Source organism: Kogia breviceps, chromosome 5, assembly GCF_026419965.1.
Source record: "Kogia breviceps isolate mKogBre1 chromosome 5, mKogBre1 haplotype 1, whole genome shotgun sequence".
NCBI lineage: Eukaryota > Metazoa > Chordata > Mammalia > Artiodactyla > Physeteridae > Kogia > Kogia breviceps.
The window spans coordinates 18,053,281-18,078,987 of NC_081314.1; the positions used below are offsets into that span (position 1 = coordinate 18,053,281).

Genomic DNA, 25,707 nt, shown 5'->3' on the forward strand with positions numbered 1-25,707 from the left:
AGATTAAGGATTCAAGGCAGTGCAGTGAGAAAACTTCTTGTCATGAACTATAAATTTTTAAGGTCTGAATATAATGTTCAAAATGTTCACATCTCTAGAGTTCATTTTAAAAAAGGAAAAAAAATCAGATGATAGTGAACCAGCTCATTAGTTTGAAAAGTGGTAAATAAAGAGCAAGAAGTATTTATTCTGATTTACCTTACCTATATATAAGCTAAACCACCATGTGTTTTGAGCAAGTCTTTTCGTACTTGAGTGTGAAACTATAGGGAACATGATGTAAGCTAAAGCAAATTAAACCTTTCCCCAAATACTACCCAGTTTTTATAGTACAGTCTGCCAGTAAGTGATGCACTTTCGCTTGACTAAGGTTGCCCGTCCATTTTACTTTCTAGTATAAGATGTATATTTACAATTTTAAAAGTGTTATCTGACATTTCTTAATTTTGCAGGGAGGAGTTTCCTTAGGGACATGTAGTAAGTATATGGCTAACACTTATCCCAGCTCTAAGAAGCCTCTGAACTTTTTCTTTGTTCCTGTATCACTGGAGCTGCCTTTGTTGTGAGGTGTAAAGAGAACCCTCTGGGAAGCTTTTGAGGGTTAAGATACTTCGCTGAGTGCGTAAAACAAGTTTGCCTATAGGCATCTTTAATGATAGTTTCAAATATTTGTGTTGAGGAATGGGTAGGTAATATGAGGCCACATGGTGGAAGTTCTTAGGAACTCAGTGGTGGTGGAATTATGAATTAAGAATCAATAAGTGATAGTTTTTGTGTTTTCTAGCCTGTTTTCAGTTCTTAGTATTAGGCATAGTCTCCTAAAATCTCATAGAAGAATACAAAGATGTGGAGGTTGTAAGTCCTTCAAAGGTGTTTGGTACCTCCTGGGAGGTTTTGATTGACATGACTGGTGAAAAGAAAATCAGTGATGGAATGAAGGCCAGAAGAGGTAATCCTTACTTATCATTTAGCTTTTACAGTTTGCAGAGCATTAGGGCTTATAAAATGATGACATTCAAATTATGTCATTCTTCATTTATTAGTTACATTATTCCCATAAAGAGAAACTTCTCATCTGTGATTTGGTTATTCGGTGGTTTAGCTTATATATAGGTAAGGTAAATCAGAATAAATACTTCTTGCTTTTTATTTACCAGTTTTCAAACTAATGAGCTGGTTCACTAGCATCTGATTTTTTTTTTTTTTAATGAACTCTAGAGATTTGAACATTTTAGATGTACTTTATATTCCATTGCATTTATGCATGCTCAGATTTTCTCATCTTTGGTTACTGGAAACGGCATAGGTTTGCTCCTCAGTCCCTTTAATGTTATCTGGATCTTTGATAGTTTCTTTGCTTTCCGGCATAGGAAGGTAATCAAAACTCATGTGAGTGCTAGGAAATATGTACTTTTAAGATGAAAACATGAGTTGATACTGATAAATCCAACTGAAATTCAGGACTACAGGATTTTTTGCATTTTACATCTTATGACTTCTTTCCTCCTACCAAAAAAAATATCTAGATTCTCAAGGACATCGGCATTTACTTTATCCTACAATTAGACACTAACACTTTATAATGACTGTCAACACTACCACCAAAAAATGTAATTTCTGAAAACAAAACAGGGATGTAAGGTTAGAGTCAATTTTCTGTTTTAAAGTCATTTGAAGTAGTTAACTGAATAGTTATACCATCAGTTTGATAAGAAATTACAGTTTTGGTACATTTTATTTTTGATTTGTAGGAATTTCCTTTAAATATTTTAGTTTTGTTATATAATTATGTAAAATATTTACATGGTTTAAAAGTTAGCATTACAGATTAAACGCAGAATAGTGTAGTGCTGTCCCTTTTCACTTTGTTCAGTCTCTCCTTCCCAGTAGATAACGTATTTCTTTTTAACCTTACGGTTTATCCTTTTAAGCATGTACACATCTCTCTGCATGTATTAATATCCCCTATAGCCTTCCTTAGATTAAGTCAAGGGTACTTTAAGGGATTCCTGTATTGGGTAGAAAGAAGGTTGGACTCTGTAACTACTGGGGCTTTGTCTTAAGGCGTTTTTATTTATTTTTTTTAAGAGTTGTACAAGCATCACCACAATATGATGTTAGAACATTTTAATCACGCCCAAAAGTTCCATTGTGCCCATTTACAATTAACCCCTGCTCCTGCCCCCAGACCTAGGCAATCACTATTTCTGCTTTTCTGTCATTTTTAGACATTTTATGTAAATGGGATAAAACAATAATGTACTCTTTTGCATCTGGCTTTTCACTTAACACAGTGTTTCATGCACTTCATCATGATTTGGCATGTACCAATAGTTCTTTTAATTGCTGAGCAGTATTCTTTTGTATGAATATACTACATTTTGTTTATTCACTAGTTGATGGACATTTGGATTATTTTTGTCTATTATGAATAATGCTGTTATGCATATTCACAAACATCTCTTTATATGGATGTATATTTTCATTTGTCTTCGAGTAGGCTCCTAGGAGTAGAGTTGCTGGTTTGTGTGGTAAATGTATGTTTAACTTCTTAAAACAATAAATTTTTATTTTATTTATTTATTTTTGGCTGCATTGGGTCTTCGTTGCTGTGCGTGGGCTTTCTCTGGTTGTGGCGAGTGGGGGCTTCTCTTTGTTGTGATGCATGGGCTTCTCATTGCGGTGGCTTCTCTTGTCGTGGAGCATGGGCTCTAGGCGCGCAGGCTTCAGTAGTTGTGGCACCCGGGCTTAGTTGCTCTGTGGCATGTGGGATCTTCCCGGACCAGGGCTTGAACCAGTGTCCCCTGCATTGGTAGGCGGATTCTTAACCACTGCGCCACCAGGGAAAGCCCTGATTAACTTTTAAAGAAACTACCAAACTGTTTCCCAGTGTGATTTTCCATTTTCCATTCTCACCAGTAATATAGAAGGGTTCTGATTTCTCCACATTTTTGCCAACTCCTGGTATTATTCCTCATTTTGAGTTTATCCGTACTAGTAGGTGTGTAGCAGTATGCCATAGTTTCACTTTCCTTAATAACTAATTATACTGGCATATTTTCATGTGCTTATTATATATTTTCTTTGGTGGAATGTTTATTCAAATCTTTTGTTCAATTTTTAAATTGAGTTGTCTTTTTATTGATTTGCATAAAGTGTTTTTTTGTTTGTTTGTTTTTTGTTTTTGCGGTATTCGGGCCTCTCACTGTTGTGGCCTCTCCCTTTGCGGAGCACAGGCTCCGGACGCGCAGGCTCAGTGGCCATGGCTCACGGGCCCAGCCGCTCCGCGGCATGTGGGATCCTCCCGGACCTGGGCACGAATCCGTGTCCCCTGCATCGGCAGGCGGACTACCAACCACTGTGCCACCAGGGAAGCCCGCATAAAGTGTTTTTAATGTATCATGTTGTAAGCCCTTTATCAGATATACAGTTTGCAAATATTTTTTCTCAGCCTACGGATTATCTTGTCATTTTCTTAATGGTGACTTTTGAAGCACAAGTTTTTTATTTTGTGAATATCCATTTTACAATTTTCTTTCCCTTTTGTGCATTTGATGATGCATCTAATACTGCCCAGCCCAAAGTCATGGTTTTTTCCTGCATTTTGCTTTGCTTCTGAATTTTAGCTCTTAGATTTATGTGTGTATGATATACTTTAATATTTTTGTATATTGTATATGTTTATTTTTTGGCATTGGGATACCAAAGTGTCTCACAGTGTGTTGAAAATACTCTCTTTTCCCCTATTGAATTATTTGGACAATCTTGTCAAATAGATCAGTTGACCATAAATGTAATAAATTTCTTTCTGGACTCTGTTCTGTTCCATTGATTTATGTACCTATCCTTTTGTCATTACCATACTGTCTTGATTACTATGGTTATGGAAGATTGTAAAGTTAGTAGTGTAAGTCCTCCAACTTTTTTGTTCTTTTTCAAAATTGTTTTGGCTGTCCCAGGTCCTCCGTGATTCCATATGAATTTTGGAATCATTCTGTTAATTTCTTAAAAAAGAAAAAGCCACCTAGGATTCTCAAAGGGATTACATTGAATTTATAGAACAACTTAGGGGAAAATTGCCATCTTGTGTGAGGCCTCTCTGTCTAACCTGAGCTTGTGTAACCTCCGGCTAGTAAGAGCTGAGCCATTTGTCCTCCCTAACTGGCCAGCTTCTGACAAGTCACTTCCAGTGATAATGCCTCCATGTTTATGCATTGTCTTCTGTACTAAGTGGAATGAGTCCCCTTCCATCACAGCAGCTTCTGGTTCTCACAGGGTAACACTGGATAGAGCTGGGTGGTAGGGGAGAACCTGGGTAGCCCCAGAGCAGAACATCACAGATTCCCACTGTCCTTACCTGAAATCCAGCAATTTTTCAAACATAAATGCTTCTCAGATGGTTTTATGTCTTTGGTTATGAAAATGACTCTCTTTGTCAAAAATTTTCAGGTTAATATTTGCTTTTAAGGGAGAGGGTTTGCTGATTTCACTAACTATAACCAGAAGTACTTTCTGTCCCAGTCTTAAATTATGTAATGTATATGAGAAAACAGGTGCTGCTTTGAGTTAATTACTATTTGTCCTGAATTGGGAACCAATGAGCAGTTGCTTCTTTGGGGAGCTAGTTGTTTCCCCCTTTTTGATTCATATGTATAGATCATTTATAGTTTAGGAGTTACATCAAGTTGGGGGAATCACTTTCACTTTTATACTATATTGCTATACTTTGGATAGTTGTGGTTCATGACCATGGTCATTGTGTATTCTGTCAGAATAATTTGAGCCCAGTATTACACTGTTTGGTTTTTTTTTTTTAAACTACATTTAAACATTTTTTTTCCATTGTCATTGTATTTTGATTTTCTATAAAAGAATTTAGTAATATTTCCTTTTTAAATAAATGAATATAGTTCTTTTCCATCATAACTATATTTTGGTCTTCTCTTAGTTTATGATTGGTATATACAATGAAATGGTTTGAAATTATACTTTTTTCTGTGAAGACGCCATTGTACTGAATGCCCTCAAACGATGTTTAATGGGGGCAGGGACTAACTCTCTCTTGCTCTTATCTTTTTCCAAGTCTAACACAAAATAAACAGTATGATTGTGCTCAATATGTTGTGGCATTATCAACAGTTGGGTTAGGTTGAGGTCCCAAGGGTTTTAAGCCTAGTTTGTGCTTTTAGTGACTGATCACCACCTCTTTGTAGCCTTTGGATAAGAGAATAGAAAGTGGACCAGAACATACTGATTTGGGGGAGAAACGCAGACTGAGGAAGATTCTGTTTGAGATAAAAGAATGGGGAATATGGCATGAAAGTGAAATGAGCTATTGAGTATTTTTCTGTTTCCTGTAAGATACATGTTTTGTTATCTGGTCTGGTGAGTTTAATCCATCTTAACTTTAATAGATTACTTATAATCTCAACTTCAGTATATGAAATTATAAATTTATCTTACTAAAATCTTTGCTTTCCTCCTTTTTCCCTCTTAGGACATTTGCTACAAGATCCTATTGCACCCACCAACTCCACCTGCCAACACTATGTCTGCAAAAGTTGTAAAGGCAAGAAAATGATGATGAAACCTTCATGTAGCTGGTGCAAAGACTATGAGCAGTTTGAGGAAAACAAGCAGTTAAGCATCCTAGTGAACTGCTACAAAAAACTATGTGAATATATAACACAGACTACATTGGCACGGGATATAATAGAAGCAGTCGACTGTTCTTCTGATATTTTGGCTTTGCTTAATGATGGATCATTGTTTTGTGAGGAGACGGAAAAACCCTCAGATTCATCCTTTACTTTGTGTTTGACACATTCCCCTTTACCTTCGACCTCAGAACCCACAACTGATCCTCAAGCTAGTTTATCTCCAGTATCTGAAAGCACCCTCAGCATTGCTATTGGCAGTTCTGTTATCAATGGTTTGCCTACTTATAATGGGCTTTCAATAGATAGATTTGGTATAAATATTCCTTCACCTGAACATTCAAATACAATTGATGTATGTAACACTGTTGACATAAAAACTGAGGATCTGTCTGACAGTTTGCCACCTGTCTGTGACACGGTAGCCACTGACTTATGCTCCACAGGCATTGATATTTGCAGTTTCAGTGAAGATATAAAACCTGGTGACTCTCTGTTACTGAGTGTTGAGGAAGTACTCCGCAGCTTAGAAACTGTTTCAAACACAGAAGTCTGTTGCCCTAATTTGCAGCCCAACTTGGAAGCCACTGTATCCAATGGACCTTTTCTGCAGCTTTCTTCCCAGTCTCTTAGCCATAATGTTTTTATGTCCACCAGTCCTGCACTTCATGGGTTATCATGTACAGCAGCAACTCCGAGGGTAGCAAAATTGAATAGAAAACGATCCAGATCAGAAAGCGACAGTGAGAAAGTTCAGCCACTTCCAATTTCTACCATTATCCGAGGCCCAACACTGGGGGCATCTGCTCCTGTGACAGTGAAACGGGAGAGCAAAATTTCTCTTCAACCTATAGCAACTGTTCCCAATGGAGGCACAACACCCAAAATCAGCAAAACTGTACTTTTATCTGCTAAAAGCATGAAAAAGAGTCATGAACATGGATCCAAGAAATCTCACTCTAAAACCAAGCCAGGTATTCTTAAAAAAGACAAAACAGTAAAGGAAAAGATTCCTAGTCATCATTTTATGCCAGGAAGTCCTACCAAGACTGTGTATAAAAAACCCCAGGAAAAGAAAGGGTGTAAATGTGGGCGTGCTACTCAAAATCCAAGTGTTCTTACATGCCGCGGCCAACGCTGCCCTTGCTACTCTAACCGCAAAGCCTGCTTAGATTGTATCTGTCGTGGCTGCCAAAACTCCTATATGGCCAATGGGGAGAAGAAGCTGGAGGCATTTGCTGTGCCAGAAAAGGCCTTGGAGCAGACCAGGCTCACTTTGGGCATTAACGTGACTAGCATTGCTGTGCGCAATGCTAGTACCAGCACCAGTGTAATTAATGTCACAGGGTCCCCAGTAACAACGTTTTTAGCTGCCAGTACACATGATGATAAAAGTTTGGATGAAGCTATAGACATGAGATTCGACTGTTAAATCAGTGGGTCTTTAAACCTACCTCTGGTAGGGAAATAGCTACAGTTTTACGGCAGCTATGGTTTTGTTGGTTTAACTTGCCGGAGCTCCTGCATATAGATCACTTGTATCAAGTGTTTTCATTGCTAAGTTATATGTGTTAGTGTCGGGGAAATAGTTTGCAGATAATGGAGGAGTAACCCTACAACTATATGTCTTTAGTTCTTACAGAACCTCATAGTTTGAGAACAAATGCTGATGCAACTGATTTATACAAAATGAACTTTGGCAAGGAAAATAACATTAACCTCACTGTTTATGGTCATGCTTTGTGCATAATCAAAGTTTATGATTAAACGTAAGGAAGTGGTATCTAGTCAGTCCATAAAGATTGTGCTCATATTTTGTGAAAAAGTAGCCATTAGTTTGTTCAGGAGACTCAGTGCTGCCTTCAGATGCCATTGATGTTTCTCCTGTTGAAAAGCTGATTTGTCCAGCTCAACCTTTGTGCTGACATAATACCATTTCTGATCATGAAAATTGGCTACTGGTGTATGTAGCAGTTCTTAAATCAGCAGTATTATGAAAGAAAATTTGCCCCTCATTAGAATGTTGAAGAAATCTGTCTTTTAAAAGTAAAACTGAAATTCTGTCAGACTACAGATGTTTAGCTGTTTATGCCACAAAACTCAGAAGAGTTGATCCCCATTTTTAGTTAAGTTTGACTCATTTCTAGGGAAAAAACCAGATCCTTCCTTCACTTTGAGCAATGTTCTAATTAGATAAATGAAGTGGAGAAGAACAATTCTATTCTGAAGGTAATTGAATTTAGACTATGGTATGTGACAGAATTTTTTAAAAAATTATTTAAATGTTTTATTTAGAAATTGGGATTTATTTAAAATAATTTTGGAATAATGCTCCAAAAGTTACTCAGATTTATGCATTATACCTATTGCCATTGGCCACTTCAAAGTGATTTTTGTTTCCTCTGTTTGCCACAGACTTTATTTTGAATATGCTTTTTTTCTTTCTTTCCTGTTTTTTTTTTTTTTTTAGGGTGCTATTCATTGTGGAGACTTCTTTATAGAGGCCTAATAAAAATGCCTTTTTATGAAGCCTGTGCATTTAGGTGGGTTTGAAGCTAGGAGGATATTCTTTAGAATACTCTTTTGCATTTAAAGCACAAACTGTTTCAGTTTAAATGCACTTCTTCCCTGTAATTTTTGTGGGGGAGATAAATGAGTCACAACATTCTGTTGAAGGGAAATCTAGTCAGTTGCTTGAAAGAGCACAGCCCAAATAAAACAAGGACTGACTAGGTTGTAAAGAAATGACCTTATGATTTAAAAGAAGAGTTGCTGCTTTGACAGTGCTTATTTAAAGAAAAATACTGCTGGAAAATTTTCAGTTTCTACTACATTCACCATCTCTCCTGAGATCTGACATATGTTGAAGTTATGTTTTGATTTGGCACACAGCATGTTCAATGATGGTTACTCACCTAGTACAAGACATGGAGAAGAAACCTTTGGACACAGAGCAGATGACACCTTCTGTTTTGTAGTGTATCCTGGTGTCATTTTCTGTGAATGTGGTCAGGTAGAGTTGTTTTTGTTGTTGTTGTTGGGTTTTTTTTTTTTTGTTTTTTTTTTTTTGTTTTTTTTTTTTGTCTCTTTTGGTGGGTGGGGGTGGGCTAAAGCCATAGGAAGAAAAAAATGTGATGTATGTGTCCAGTATGTACTATTTTGTTTTTGTTTTGCGAGAAGAGTTGAACTATTTTTGATAACAAGAGTAAATGGTGGAAAATGCTTCTTAGTTGTCTTGTCTTTATTTGCTTTCCAAGTTTCGGAATTTTATTTAATTCCTCTAAGTGTTAGCAGTGTCTTATGAAACATGTATTTGCCTAAAGTTTGTAACAATTTTGTGTTGGACGCAGATGCCCTGCTATATAAACTTGTAAATCTGTTCTTTATTCACTAATGATCACTGCAAAAATGACTAGAAATGAGACTGTACACATGGATGATTAGGATAAATTTTGCAAATCTCCCAAACTTTCCTAATATTATGATTTTAAAATTCCTTGAGTACTTTATTCCTTCCCAAGTTTGATGATCTTAGTTTTGTGTTTTTTGATGCATGGGAGGTTGGCAATATAGACAAAGTGAAAATCATTAGTATGTGAGGGCCTTGATTGTTATGTGTAATATTGCCAGTGATGAATTTAGTTTTTTTTTTTAGCACAAGTTTCTCTTTTTTATGCTGGTATTCTCACTGCCACACTTTTGGAAACCTGTATTACACCTTAAATCTATCAATAAATGTTAGTTTTCTAATTCTATGTTGTAGAATACTGAGGAGTTTGGGATAGCACGCTCTGAATGGCCTGTATTATATGCAATTGGGGAAGAGGATTAATTACAGTGCCTTGATTTTTGCGTTTTTCTTTATACCGTGAGTTATTTTAGGAATGCTGGACCAATGGCTAACAAGGGATGATTGAGAAATTATTACTGAAGTAACTGGATTTACTTCAATAGGATTTGAAACCACCAAAACAATAACAGCATTTAATATGACTCATCTTCACTTGTTCTTTTGAGTCCTTGTAATTACCATAAATGATCCAGTGATCTTTCACCTTAGGTGACAGAAGTTTTAGAGCTGACAGTTTTAGAGCTAATCTTTTTGATTAGTTTCCATAGGTCTACATCTCTAAGCAGAGGTGTAATACAATTCTAGGATAAAGAATTCCTTCACTGTGTTCTTAGTTTTCTTAAAATAACTCGTTGGTGACCTTGCTGAAGAAAAGTAAAAGTTTAACAACCGATGAAAATTTCTCTTCCCATATCATAGGCAACAAATATAAAATGCTTTAGAAAATACTAAGTTCAAAGTATAGAATGGGAACCTAATGTGTGGATGGTATTTTAATTTTTCTCTCTCATTTTTAAAAAATTAAGTTTTAGGTATCCAAGTAACAATTACACACTCTTTTAAAAGAATATACTATATATAAGGCTAAAGTCTCCTTTGATCCCTGTGAACTTCTCACTTCCAAACCCAAATTCCTATCCCCAGAGGCAATCACTTTTCATTATGAGGTGTTATCCTTCCAGATCTTTTTTTATAAAGTTTTCCCAGGGGTTCGAAGAGTTATTCTCTTTGAAACTCAAGTTTGTTTATAATGCTACTCTTTCAAACATAAAAATGAATTGCAAGTGTGATTAAAACCAAAAGTGTGTAGTGATTATCTTAGTTCATATATATATATATATTTTTTTCCGATACGCGGGCCTCTCACTGTTGTGGCCTCTCCCGTTGCGGAGCACAGGCTCCGGACGCGCAGGCTCAGTGGCCATGGTTCACTGGCCTAGCTGCTCCGCGGCATGTGGGATCTTCCCGTACCGGGGCACAAACCCGTGTCCCCTGCATTGGCAGGCGGATTCTCAACCACTGCGCCACCAGGGAAGCCCATCTTAGTTCATATTTGACAACTTTATTTAGTTTTGCAAAAAGGGAAAAACAAAAACAAAAGTTAAATCATGCAGGCTTCTCCACCCAAACACACCGTAACATTTCCAAAAGTTGAGCAAATGACTTATCTCATTTGATCAATCTAGAGTTTTATAAACACTTTGAACAGTACACAATGACACAGATAAGATGCAGGGAAAATACACAGAATTTCATTAGTTTGATTACCTTGGCAATTAATGTTATGCTATGAAACTCATTTTTCATTGACTAGCATTAAGATCATACCCTCAATTTAACTTTTATCAAGAGTCTTGGATATTGTAATAACTTGAAATTTCCAGTTGGGCAGTAATGATTATATTCTGCATGATCTTTACCAGAAAGTCAAATATATACTATCTTAGTTCCTCAGAATTCACATTTCTTACATTCAATACTAAGGAAGAACAAAGAAACACATTCTTACGTCTGAAAATGTGATACTTTGGGTAACCTAAATTAAAAGCACTATCTTAAGTGGAATGATATTGTTAGCTGTACTTTTATAATAACTGTAGACTTCTGAAACCAATTATTGACTAAAGTGAAAGCAAGAGGACTTCAGTAAGTAGAAACAAGGTCAGGTACAGCCATGTAAAAAAACCAAAATCAAATGTATATTGGAAAATGAATTTTTGCTGAGTCTTAGAAATAGTTTAGATCATTATGGCTAATAAAACCTTTAAACCATATCTGGCTTCTAAAAAAATTTACCTTTTTAGTATTTTTATCTGAAAATTTAAAGATGCTTTTGTTCCCTGGTAAAGGTTGGATGGGATAGATGGTAAATTTCATGTACCACATAAACACTTTTAATCCTGATAATTTACCAGTGTGTTTAGATTATTGTATGTAGTGTTTCCTAAAAATTCAGTCACTTTTAAGCTTTTATTTCTTCTTTGTGAACTATTAGAAACTAAGTTTTAATACTTTCTGTAATAGTTAAATGGAAGGTCAGTTCTGATCATGAAGGTAAAATAACAGGAAGCTGGGAGGATACTGACAGGAAGGATTACTAACTCTATTAATAACTATACTAGTTGATGGTGCATTTCCTAAATTCTCCTTTTCTCCACTTTTTGCCTACCACAGCCCAAGGTTTGATTATTTCAAAGTCTGGCTGTCACACCAGCAAGGGAACCAATGTGGGGTGGAAAGGAAGCTATTCTGACATTTAGGACTTGAGGTTAAAACAAAAAATCCAGGAGAAAACTTGATGACTTTGACAGAAGTGGATATTAAAAAGTTTCTTGGGGGTTTCTTTTATAGTGTCAGAAATTTCCATCCTTTTTAACAGTTTATTTTCAATTTTATCTTCAACAGTATTGCGGGGCTTGGCTGCATTGTGGCTTGCTGAAAAATGTATTCTGTGATGACCACGTCTACCACTATAGTAAACATGAAGTTACTTTCCTTTATGGGTGGCATCACTGTTTTCTTCCATTTTTGTGATAAATACTGAAGTGGATGCAATATTTGAAATAGTTTCTTTTAAACATGAAGTTAAGGAATAATGTTTAGATTGAGGCCTTTACTGTTGGCCTAGTCTAATATTTAGTGATAATGTCTAGTAAGAATTTTCATATATAATTATTTAAGTCTTCAAGTAGGTCTTCTGATATGAAGTATAGATGGGACATCAACTAAGTTTTAGGTTAATCACTCAATGATTCTCTACAAATGTTAGATGAGTTAAAAGGAAACTACTTTTCCCCCCAAGTATGAGTCATATTCTGTACTTGTCTTCAGTTAACAAATTTTTCTTCAGATTTTATATAAGATCCACAGTCAGGATGGGGAGGGATTATTTAGAGCTTGCCAGCAAGGTTGGAAGGCCCAGTGGTTACAATACCTGAGGATGTAAAGTGACTAGCAGTTTGGCAGGTCATTGTGAAATTAGATTAAACTAAGTTCAATATCTTTGAACTCCAGTACACATACAATTAAAAGAAGTCTCTGAGATGTTTTGGCAGTGCTTTTATTACCAGGGCTAATTCAGTTCTGGAGGCCCTGACTGCTTTTTCAAGTTCCAGAATGTTTTGACTCAAGTTTTCTGCAAGTGAAGGTTTCTTCTGGGCTCCATAGGAGTCCTGATGGGCCTCAGGGATGCTGGACAACAGAGGCAACTCCTGCTTTTGTGCAGAGAACTGTGCTTGGCACTGTCCCCAAGAGATCCTTGGTACATTCAGGGGTGAAGAGTGCTGATTCACAGACGTTGGAAGGTGATGTATATCTTACTTGCTTCTGAGGAAAAGCTCTGTAAGAGGTTTGAGGCAAATTGGAGGAGTCTCCCAAACTGGGTGTGTGTATCCAGAGCTATTGCTCAAAAACGTTAGAAAATTCGTAGTGCTGCAGATAACGCACTTGCAGAAATCAAAGCCTTTAAAAAGCAATATGCAAACTACAGCATCTCTTCACAAGAAAAAAACATTTAAAATACATATCTCTCTTTCATGTAGACATTGGCAGCTATTCTTCATCCACTGACTGAAGCTTTCCACATTTCTCTGAAAGGCTTGAGGTCACTATTTTATTGCCTTTGTTTCCAATTTCAGAGGGAGAGGCAGGTTCCTCTGTTTCATAATCTTCAAAGGAGCTGAAAGAACAGCAAAAGTGAGTTACTGATTTTTTTTAAAAGAAAGTTTTAATGTTTGGGTAGAAGTATAGCAAACTAGAGACAAGACCAGCTAGCGGAAATACCCCGAGTTGCTAAATGGTAGCTGTGAACAACTGAGCCACCCTGGAGGGGACAGTGCTCTGGAACAGAAAACACATTCTCCCTGTTACTTATGTTGAAAATGGGCTGAGTCAAGCTTTCCCCTAGAGACTTTGATGGGAATGAGAGCATTATGGATGAAGCTAGGTTAGGGAGGGTATGAGGTCTGGAAAGTATGAGTTTTACATGAATGCTTTCATTGAAGTGGCTTTCATGCAGAGTGGGGAACTTTCAAATAGCTTTATAGCTTCCATGGCTTCCAAGAAGTATGTTGAAGATGTAGATCATCTATGTGTACATAGAGCAGACTAAAGTCCGCTCATGGGTTTCCTTCCATTCTTTGCAGAACTCCACAGCATATTCCCTCTTTAGAGGTTACTTGTATTTCCTGAGTTCCATATCCTCCAGGCCACCCCTCCTGGCTATTCCAGGCAGGGATGACAAAATAGTTTATCTCGGAATGATGGCTGCTTCATCTGTGCAGAAATTTCTGGATATATAGTCCTTTTATTAAAAAAGGTACCAAGACTGCCTGATGATGAAAAATATGCTGAGGCAGGAATACCTAGTAGGTGGCACCTATTCATAGAGAGTAGAGAATATTACATTTTTATTAAAAAGCTTATCTGATGTTTGGAAAACGTTGCCCTGAGTACCATTTATGATCCTGTCAGAAATTACTTACAACTGTCATTTTGCAAAAATATTCCATACTTAATTTGTTTCCACTCCTCCCCCACCTCCTTGAGGCCTCAATAGTTATACGCCAGTTATGGCGTATGTTGAATAAGGAGGCAATAAGGAGAGTAAGTTTGCTTTAATGGAACTGAAGCAGGGTTGATGGTAGAGGCTCCATTTCTGGGGGGAAAATCTCTCAAAGAAAAGTTAATTCTAGAAATGCAGTGTCAAGACACTGGCTGCTTATTTCCTGTCAGAATGGAAGGCATTTTCTTCCTCTTGGTAACCTAACTTGCTGTCTGTGAGCTCTCAGTGCAGATCTGGGAATGAGTTAAAGAGTTAAGTCTGAACTGAGACTCATTCACAGTAACTATTTGAGCTCCTGTTGCTAAGCATGAGCCAAATGCTAGGGATACAATGGTGAAAAAGACCGACCAGCTCCTTCCTCACAAAGCTTGTAGCCTAATGGAGGCCATCTGGAATAGTGGCTAAGTGGTTTAGCCTTAGAGCATGGACTTTGGAAGTTGAGTTCTAATCTCAGGTCACTTAATGTGACTTTGGGCATGTAACTTACCCCCCCTGCATCAGCCTCCTCGACTAATAGCAGTTCCTACCCCTTATAAGGGTTGAATAGAGATTAGGTGAGAGGGCCTACACATCATAAACTCTTGGAAAGTACCACATATTATTCTCGTGATGGAGAAGTGCTGGGGCTTACTGAAGCAGGATGGTGACACCTCATCCTATACTAGGGGGCAGGGTCACAATCTTTTGTGTAATTTGTGAATAAAAAATCTTTTACAAAAGAGTATGTATTTTTCCCCACTGTAGCCTCATACAGAAATGGGATTTCCAGCAATGGATTTGATCCAATCTAGTACCTAGAAGTATTCCAATGCTTTGTGGGTTGGATGTAGTAGAATGTCACCTGCATTTCTTTTGTACTTTCAAGGCACCAAGAGCAGTAATATACACAGAGACTTTGGAGGAATCTTAAGTTTGAGGGAGCTCCTTCAGAACCTCTTGTCAGTGTCCTTTTGTCAGCGTCCTGGTGAGTCCTTTTACCCTAACTCAGTAGTTCTCAGCTGGCGGTGCTCCCCCCAACTCCGGGGGACTTTTGACAGTGTCTGGAGCCGTATTTGTTTGTCCCAACTGGGTAGGTCCTATTGGCATCTAGTGGGTAGAGTCCAGGGGTTTTGCTAGACATCTTACAATGTGCCAGAAAGTGCCTCACAACAGAATTACGCAGCTTAAAATATCAGCGCTGTTGTTAAGAAACCCTGCGCTAACTCTTGCCCCATTAGGGTTAGCGCATCCCAGCGTTCTGGACTAAGCTCTTCTCATTTTGTACTTCGCTGAGCAATCAGTCTTTCTCATGGCTTTATCCACCACTTGTTCACCTGTGGTTTCTAAATGTACATGTCTAGCCTCAGCCTCTTTCTAAGTTGGAGACTGCCACGTATCCAACTGTCTTGTTATGTGGCTCTTCCCATATGGCAGCGTGTACAAACCTGGACTCGTCCTTCCCATACTCCTGGTTCTCCCTATTTTAGCAAATAGCACCATAATCTACCTACTCAAAGCCATAAACCTTGTTATTCCAAGCTCCTCTTCCCTCCTTTCCCCTCCCCTCTTCAAATCCAGCCACTCTCTCCTACCACTTTCAATACCACATGGATGCAGCCCTGCTTCCTCCCTGTTGCCGCTGATTTAGTGCAGGATGCTATACTTTCTCGCTTGGATTATTGCAATAGTTTCCTAACAGTTGGTCTTCCTGCCTTCGCTCCTATCACATACCCTTGGCTTTTGCCATGCCAGACTGTTTACAGTGTCAGAATAGATCTTGGGACCTAATGCCACGGTACAATACATGTTTTTCAGTGGCCTGCAGTGCCCTTCCCCCTTTGGTTAACTTGTGCTCATCTTTTAATCTGAGATGTCATTTAAAAGGTTCTTGATTCCCAGTGCCTGAGCTTCCACCATCTCTTATTTAGATGTCTGTAATGGCTTCCTTATTTGTCTTCCTGCCTCTATTCTTGCCCCTCTACCAATCTAGCAGAGTAATCTTCAAAAAACGCAAGTGGGGTTACATTACTATCTTGTTTAACTTTTTTCAGTATCTCCCCTAGGCCCTGCATGATCTGGCCCCTGCGAATCTTTCCAGTCACATTTCCCTCTGTTGCTCACTATACTCCAGCTACACTGGCCTTTTAATTTTTTTTTTTTTTTTTTTTTCTGCGGTATGCGGGCCTCTCACTGCTGTGGCCTCTCCCGTTGCGGAGCACAGGCTCCGGACGCACAGGCCTAGTGGCCATGGCTCACGGGCTTAGTTGCTCCGCGGCATGTGGGATCTTCCCGGACCGGGGCACGAACCCGTGACCCCTGCATCGGCAGGCGGACTCTCAACCACTGCGCCACCAGGGAAGCCCTACACTGGCCTTTTAAAATGTCCTCAACACAGTTTCCTGCCTCAGAGCCATTGCTTATATTTTTCCCTCTGCCTAGAACATTTTTGCTCCCTGCTTTTTGCATAACTTTCCTTCTCAAATTTTAGGTTCTCATCACCTCCCCAGGAGATTCTTCTTCCCTCAGCATCCTAAGTTGCAAGCCTCTCTCCATTATCGGTTTACCCTGTTTATTTCTTTCATAACTATATAATTAAATAAATGTCATCCCTACTCAACTGTAAAGTGTCCATTTTATAACTCACTCATTTTCTTGGGCTATATAGTCTAGTGCCTGGTGCTAGGTGCTTAAAATGTACTGTTGAATGAAAAATAATGTCCTAATGCTTTTGTAAAACGATGTGTTGAGTTGTTGGGGAAGGTGGAGTCAGTAAAATGGTGAGGGTGCAGAAGTCACCTTGAAGTCACTAAAGTCAGAACTGCAAGAGCCTTAATCTTTACCTTGCTCTCCAGGAATTCCTGAGGGAGAGAGAATGTTTACAGATTCCTTCTAAATGACCACTTCCAGGTTTACTCGTAGGTCCCTGGGATTCCTCTGGGCTCAAATGAAATTATTTTATGAGGTATTCTCTGTTAATTGGCCATTTTTAAATGAGTAGAGTAGTCAGAGCATTAAAGCAGAACTCATAGAGTTCACAAACAGTTCACTAAGAAACCCTAGATATCAAATTGAGAACAAATTCTTTAGTAGTAACATAGTAGTAACTACTAGTAACTTCATAGTTAGCATGAGGGAAAATGATGGTTCATATACTTTTGCAATTTGCAAAATATCAAATATCATATTTTTGCTAGCACTATGATAGCCTTTAGAAACCTGTTTCCCTAAGTAAGTTTCCCCTTTCAGATGAGCAATTTCTGGGCAAAAGTATTAAGGCTAGTTCTGCAGATTCCTGCGATGGAAGTATAATAGCTGGAATTAGCAGAAATAATGACTGGCATATATGTGGTCTGACAAAGAATTTGTATGCAGTTTCAGGGTGTTGTCTGGGAGTTGTGGTTTGATTCCACTTCTGGGATTCTGACTACAGGGGCAAAGGGATAGAATATTTGATTCAGGGCTTGTCTGAGGAAATCTAAGATGATATGCTGGCTATAAGTATAATATAAACTGTTAAATAGTTCTCTAATTTGGAGTCTATAACACTTTAGAAATAGGAGTGGATGAATTTTACCTTTATACTTTTAAGAACAGACAACCTAAGCCATTTATATAGAATGGATTACCTGAAATGTCAATACTTTAGAAGTTGGGTGTTTGGTTCAGAGAATTTCCTTATTGACCCATTCAGTAACTATTATAGAAAATCTTTTGCTTCAACTTTTGTTAAAATTTCCTAATATGTACCACCTCCTTTCCTGCCTCAGGAAGTTGATCCTACTTCATTTTTTTTTTCTTTATTTCTTTGGCTGCGTCAGGTCTTAGTTGCAGCACATGGGGTCTTCATGCGGGATCTTTCATTGAGGTGTGGGCTCTTCGTTGTGGCACCTGGGTTCTCCCTCTAGTTGTGGCATGTGGGCTGCAGCACGTGTGGGCTCTGTAGTTTGCAGCATGCGGGCTCTCTCGTTGAGGTGCACGAGCTCAGTAGTTGTGGTGTGTGGGATTAGTTGCCCCGCAGCATGTGGGATCTTAGTTCCCCGACCAGGGATCAAACCCGCATCCCCTGCATTGGAAAGCGGATTCTTTACCACTGGACCACCAGGTAAGTCCTGATACTACTTCATTTTGGATGGCTGAGGATCTCTTGCAGTTCTAGGGTCATGAGTCATCAATTATTCTTATTTATTTTGGATGTAGATAGTATAAAACTTTTAGATTAAATTTTAGATTAAAATTTAAACAGATTAAAATTTTTTTTTGCTTTATAAATTTATTTATTTATCTTTGGCTGGCTGCTTTGGGTCTTTGTTGCTGTGCGTGGGCTTTTTCTAGTTGCAGCGATTGGGGGCTACTCTTCGTTGTGATGCGCAGGCTTCTCATTGCAGTGGTTTATCTTGTTGCGGAGCATGGGCTCTGGGCACTCGGGCTTCAGTAGTTGTGGCTCGTGGGCTCTAGAGCGCAGGCTCAGTAGTTGTGGCCCATGGGCTTAGTTGCTCCGCAGCATGTGGGATCTTCCTGGACCAGGGCTCAAACCCGTGTCCCCCGCATTGGCAGGTGGATTCTTAACCACTGCACCACCAGGGAAGTCCCTAGATTTAAAATTTAATCTAAAATTTAGATTTGAGATTTAAATTTTAGATTTAAAGTTAAATTATATTCTAATCATGAAGGGAGGGACAGGGTTTAACTCATTTTTTATTACCAACTACAGTGCATGGCATAAATTAGCTAGGTACCGGTGAATATTCAAATAAATTAAAATTGGGCTTTGTTTTGCTGAATGCAGAAAAAAATGAACACATTAACTTCAGACTCATATAAAGGCTCTGTTTATTGAGCACTATTAAAATAATGACTCAGAACTATTGGACTTACAAGATTATAACTCATGCCCCAATGTATACACACATGTACCCCACCCGCCACGATCCCTGCTCTTCTGCTAAATTCTCCCACCTCACTCAGGACAGTCAGGTTCCATACAGCCCCTTACCTCAGACTTGACTCTCACTAGCTTACATTCCTGTAAGACTGCTTCAGTGGGTTTCTGACTGGCTTTCTTTGCCTATAGTGTCTTATTTTCCAGTGCTGAATGAAGTAAATGTGGATCTCATACAAAGTGTAAGTCAGTACATGTTTATATTTAATATAAAGGAGAAATCCACCTTTAAAAACATTCAGTAGAAAACAGTTCTTCTAAATTATCTAAATGTCCGATGATAGGGAAAATGGATGTGTTATTGCTTGAGAGAATACTCTGAAGCATTAAAAGTCATGTTTTTGAATACACTAGTAACATTAAGCATCAAAAAGAAATATACCAAAGTATAAATAATGGTTATCTCTGGATGACTGAACCGAGGATGATTTTAATCTCTTTATATTTTGCAATTTTTCTGCAGTAAGCCTATCTTTCTCTACTAATCAGATAAAGACTCTCAGAATGAAAAAGAAAATTGTGTTTAATCTAAGTTAATCAAATGTAAAGCTGTTGGTGAAACACCAGAATATCCTGTGAGAAAGTATTTTTGAGATAATGTAAAAGACTTAACTAAAACTCTGAAGTAATCAAGTATTTGTCAGATTGGCAGAGAATCTTGTTTCTAATTATTACAGGCTGCAGTTTCTTAAGATAGCGACATAGAGGACCCTTTAGCCTGCTTTTCACAGTTTCTGTGGAGATTTAAACTTTATTGCAGAAACCATAAGAATGTTAACTATAAGTTTGGTGTCATAACCTATTATCTTCATATAGGTGACACATAGTCATAGTCATTTAGTTGACTAGATATATGTAACTGGTACCCTGTCTTTCTGGCTTCCCCTATGACCGTTCATTACTTTGATGCTAGATGGGATAATTCACAATGTTTGCAAACTGATACTTAGGGAGACCCTTTACCCTCTTTCACCTCACTAAAATATGGAGTCATTACCAGATTACTTATTATTTTTTAATTACTAGGTTGCTTATTGAAGGCATTACATAAGTACGAGCCTTGAATCAGGAGGTACAGGCACTTGGCCCAGAGGTGACCTATGATGTTAGATGGTAAGGTAGATAGAGAATTTCAAGTTGATTTTGGAGGGTCAAGTTGTCTGGGCTCCTGCGTTATCCTTGTAGTGAGGGTGGCTGCCAGATCACTGCTGCCTTCTGTGCCACTCAGTAAACATTTGCTGAGGATCTCCTACATCCCTAACAGTTTGCCTTGCCAGGTGCTGGTATTACAAGATGAATAAAACAAGGTGCTCTGCCCTGAAGGAGCCCATATTCCAGTGGAAACACAAATAGGTCCATTTTTCCCAGCATTTATATGCCAGACACCGTTAGATACGTTATATACATTATCTTTAACTCTCAGTACAGTCCTGTTATTCATGCAACAGATATTTACTGTTGCCAACTGTGTGCCATGTACTGTGCCCTCGGAATGAAGGGAACAAGGTAGGCAGTGGAATGCTAATGTAATACCTGACTAAATTATAATTCAGAGAGGTTATGTAATGTGGCCAAGATCACAGAAGTGGTAGTAATAATAACCAGTTTATTGATTACATAGGCACTATGCCTAAGGGCATAATACATTATGTACATTGTCTTATTTAATCTGGAAACAGCTTGGTGTGGCAGGTGGTATCCTCATTGTATAGGGGATGCTGAGGCTTGCTCTAGTGATTGGTACAGCAAAGCTTTGAACTTAACTAAATTTGTTTAAATCCAAATTCTGTGGTTTTAACCATGATGTTATATTGTATCGCTTCTCCTTCAGGGAGTAGTAATAGCTGTTATTTGTCAGGTATCTACGATGTGCCAGGTGTTTTTTGTTTTTTTTTTTTTTTTGCGGTACGCGGGCCTCTCACCGCTGTGGCCTCTCCCGTTGCGGAGCACAGGCTCCGGACGCGCAGGCTCAGCGGCCATGGGTCACGGGCCCAGCCGCTCCGCGGCATGTGGGATGTTCCCAGACCGGGGCACGAACCTGCGTCCCCTGCATCGGCAGGCGGACTCGCAACCACTGCGCCACCAGGGAAGCCCCGTGCCAGGTGTTTATATGTATTATCTTTGATTCTCACACCCCCCTTGGAAGGTGGTTGCTGGTATCTTCTGAAACTGAGCCTCAGGAGTCAGATAACCTGCCCAGCTGGTGAGTGGGAGGTAGAACCAGATCTGTCTGGCTCCTAAGCTTATGCTCTTTCCATGGCACTACCATGCTTCCTCCCTTTCTAATATTTGATTCTGGTAATTTCTGTTTGGCAAATTCACCCTGATTTATTTGTAATTCCTCTTGAGATGTAGCCCTAGGTGATGTAGCCTTGGAATTCTGGGTCTGGCCTTGCTTTTGAACCATTGTCAGTCAGTTATTAACAACTGTAATAAAGAGGCCTTTCTTTTCCTTTGTTGACATTCTAGTGCTCACCCTACAGGCCATGGCTGTTGTCAAGGGTTCTCCTCTCCCCTTGAGATCTCATCACCCACATGTGCTCTGTGTAGGCCTTATCTTATCTCCCACAACATGAGAAGATGGGTGTCCAGCAGAAGCCTCTCATATGCACTGGTCAAATTTCACTACAGCTGGTCTCCGCATCTCCTCTCGTGACCCCTCACCTGTATTTCTGTCTGTATCCCTTTGCTTCCCCTCTCTGCCCTCCACACACACTGGCACCTTCTCTGAGCACTACCACAACTTGAGAAAAACTTTTGCTTGAGCCAGTTACCTTTTCTCTGTAGTTGCCATCTATTTTCTCTTCTTTTTAGACTAATAAACTTCTAAGTGTTTAGACCTGCTATCTCTATTTTCTCCTTCCTCTAAAGCAGATTACAAAACAATATGTAGTATAAAATTCCATTTCTGTAAAACAAATTACTTATCTATTTGCAAAGAAATGTCTAGAAGGATATACTCCTAAATGATAAGTGAGGCTATCTCTGGGTGGTAGATTTTAGGTGAAGATTTTTATCTTCATTTCTAACTTCTGCAGTGACTACATATCACCTATGTGAACACATAAAGGAGAAAAATAACTTCTTCCTGTTTATTATAGTAGTACATGTTCATTATACAAACATTATAAATTATAGAACAGTATAACAAACCAAAGTACTTGAAATCCCACAGCCCAGAGTTAACCACTGTTAATATTTTGGAGCCTTATCATTTAGCATGTTTATATAGATACACACTTTTAATATTGAGATGATATCACAATTTTGTAACCCTGATTTCTCCATGTTACATTTTTGTGCAACACATAATTTAAATGTCTGCAAAATATGACACATAGATACCATGACTTGCTTAACCATTCTGTTATTGTGCATTTGTGTTGCTTTGAAATTTTAAATTTTATAATTACCTGTGACCAGTGCCAACTGTTTGGATAGAACAGTTCTATCTAAATTTCTGATTACTTACAATAGATACCCAGAATTAGAACTGGGAGTCAAAGGGTATGAATTCAGGCTTTTGCAGCATATTGTCAAATTAATTTCCAGGGAGGTTGGGTCAATTTGCTTCTACCAGCAATATCTGTTACTACAATGTGCTGCTTCTATGAAAGAGCAGTTAAGACACTTTAATTGTACCTGCCTGTTTTTCCCTGCTAAGGCAGGGATCCTGTCTGTGTTCACCAATATCCAATAATGCTTAGTATACAGCAAGAATGCAAACATGTACTGAATTCATACCGTCTCTTAAAAAATTCCTGCCAATTTAATAAACTAAACTTTTTTGGGCTCTTTTTACAAATGTTTTATTTAAGTGTAATTTACATATCATAGAATTCACTGATCTTAAGTGTTTAATGTGTTTTAGTAATTGTGCATCGTCACCACAATTCAATTGTAGAATACTTTCATCTCTCCATCTGCCTTTCCTCTCCCTGTGCTTGTTTGCATTCACTTTGTACTCTCAATCCTGGAACTAGGCAACCACTGATCTGTTTTCTGGCTCTATAATTTTGCCTTTTCTAGAAATTTCATATAAATGGAATCATATAATATGTAGTCTTTAGTGTCCGGCTTCTTTCATGTAGAATGGTATTTTTTAGATTCATCCGTGTTGTTGCATGTATTAGTAGTTCTTTCCTTTTATTTATTGAGGTATATTTGACATAGAATAAATTGCTCATATTTAAAGTGTGTAATTAATAGGTTTTGACTTTTGTATACACCTGTAAAAGCAACACCTCAAGATCATGTAAATATCCACCCCCCCAACGAAAGTTTCCTTATGCCCCTTTAGAATCACTTTTGCCCTCCCCAGCTAACCACTGATTTGGTTTCTGTCATTCTAGAATTTTTTAGAAAAATTTAAAAAATTGTGATATTTTATTTTTTATTGAAATATAGTTGATTTGCAATACTGAGTACTTCAGGTTTACAGCAAAGTGATTCAGTTATACATATATATTCTTTTTCAGATTCTTGTTCACTATAGGTCACCAGAAGATACTGAATGGAGTTCCCTATGCCACACAGCAAATCCTTGTTGGTCATCTACCCTACATATGGTAGTGTGTATCTGCTTATCCCAAACCCCCAATCCATCCTCCCCGCCCCTTTCCCTTTGGCAAGCCTGCCTTTTTTAAAAAAAATTTTGGCTGTTCTGTGTGGCATGCGGGATCTTAGTTCCCCAACCAGGGACCCAGGCCATGGCAGTGAAAGCACCAAATCCTAACCACTAGACCACCAGGGAACTCGAGATAATTATCTTTGTATATGGTGTGAGATACGGATTGAGGTTCTTGTTTTTGCATATGGACATCCAATTATTTCAGTGTCATTTCTGAAAAGACTACCCTCTCTGCTTTGGTTGAAAATTAATTGGCTGTATATATGAGGGTCTATTTCTAGAGTGTTTCATTGATTGTGTATACTTACCAATTCTACAATGCCGTGATGGTTGTTTGCTTTGTCGTAAGTTTTGAAATCAGGTAGCCTAAGTCCTTCAGCTTTGTTCTTTTAAAAAAGTGTTCGGCTATTCTAGGTATTTTGCATTTCTATATAAATTTTAGGATCAGTTTTCCAATTTCTATAACAGAAGCCTGCAGGGATTTTGATAGGGAGTGGGTTAAATCTGTAGATCAATTTGGGGAGAACTGACATTTTAACAATACTGAGCTTTCTAATTCTATTTATTTGGGTCTTTAATTTCTCTCAGCACTGTTTTGCAGTTTTCAGATTGCAAGTATTATAGTTCTTTTGTTATATTTATTGTATTTTTTTTTTGATGCTGTTGTGAATAGAATTCTTTATTTGAATTTCACTATTTGTTCATTGCTAGTACATGGAAATACAACTGATTTTTGTATACTGAGCTTGTATTCTGAGACCTTGCTAACTCATTTATTAGTTCTGGTAGATTTTACACAGATTTCTTTGTATTTTCTACTTAAAGGATATATAATCTAGGAATAGATTTACTTTTTTCTTTCCAATCTGAACACTTAAAATTTTTTTTTTCTTGTCTTACTGCACAGGATAGGACACTCAGTTAGTGTTGAGTAGAAATGGGGAGGGACAGAAACATCCTTGCCTTGTTCCTGATCTTAGTGGAAAGGCATTCATTTTTTCACTATACATATGATGTTAATTATAGATGCCTTTTATCAGGTTAAGGAAGTTCCTTTTTATCCTTACTGGGGTAAGAGTTACTGTGAATGGATGTTGGATTTTGTCAAATTCTTTTTTGTGTCTATGGAAATGATTATGTGGTTTTTGTCCTTTATTATATGAATATGGTGTATTACATTAATAGATTTTAAGATGTTAAGACAGCCTTCCATTCCAGGGGTAAACCCCACTTAGAGTGTATAATCTTTTTTTATATGTTGCTGGATTTGATATTTTAAATATTTTGTGAAAAGTTTTATATTGATGTTCATGAGGGATTTCTTGTGATCTCTTTGTCTGGCTTTGGTATAAGGGTAATATTGGCTTTCTAAAATAAATTTAGAAGTGTTCCCTCCTGTTATTTTCTGAAAGTATTAATGAAAGATTGGTATTATTTTTTCCCTTAAATATTTGACAGAACTTGCCATTGGAACTATCTGGACCTGGACTTTTCTTTTGGGGAAAACTTAACTTATTTAGTATCTTGATATAGTCTATCCTGATTTTCCATTTCTTCTTGAGCCAGTTTTGGTAATTTGAGTTTTTTGAGGATTTTGTCCCATGTCATCTAAGATGTCAAATTTATTGGGATAAAGTTGTTCATAATATTCCTTTATAATTAAGTTCTATAGTGTCCATAGTGATACAACCTCTTTCATCCTGATTTTATTCCTTTCTCTCTCTCTCTCTCTTTTGTTTTTTCTAAAGCTTTATCTGTTTTAAAAATCTTTCCAAAGAACCAACTTTTGGTTTCATCAGTTCTTTCATATTGTTTTCCTATTTTCTATTTGGTGGATTTCTACTCTGATCTTCATTATTTCCTTCTTTCTACTTATTTTGGGTCTATTTGGCTCTTCCCTCTTCTAGCTTCTTAAGATGGAAGCTTATATTATTGATGTTCAACCTTTCTGGGCCATAAATATTTCTCTAAGCACTGCTTTAATTGCACCTCATACATTTTCATATGTTCTTTTATTTTTATTCATTTCAAGATAATATTAAATTTCCCTGCAGTGTCTTCTTTGACCCATGCGTCTTTAAAAGTGTG

The 25,707-nt window shown here is 37.8% G+C and overlaps 2 protein-coding genes across 9 annotated transcripts in view; one reads left to right on the plus strand and one right to left on the minus strand.

Annotated features, from left to right (window-relative positions):
* Positions 1-8,882, plus strand: part of MSL2 (MSL complex subunit 2) — a 34,089-nt gene extending 25,207 nt beyond the window's left edge. For all 3 annotated transcript variants that reach the window (XM_067033750.1, XM_067033748.1, XM_059065090.2), the window contains exon 3: positions 5,498-8,882. In XM_067033750.1, the coding sequence (XP_066889851.1) occupies positions 5,498-7,089 (1,592 nt within the window). In that variant the 3' untranslated portion in view covers positions 7,090-8,882. The remainder of the gene's footprint in view (positions 1-5,497) is intronic.
* A 1,668-nt stretch (positions 8,883-10,550) lies between these two features.
* Positions 10,551-25,707, minus strand: part of PPP2R3A (protein phosphatase 2 regulatory subunit B''alpha) — a 219,486-nt gene continuing 204,329 nt past the window's right edge. For all 6 annotated transcript variants that reach the window (XM_059065088.2, XM_067033743.1, XM_067033744.1 and 3 more), the window contains one exon: positions 10,551-13,186. In XM_059065088.2, coding sequence (XP_058921071.1) covers positions 13,060-13,186 — 127 coding nt within the window. In that variant the 3' untranslated portion in view covers positions 10,551-13,059. The remainder of the gene's footprint in view (positions 13,187-25,707) is intronic.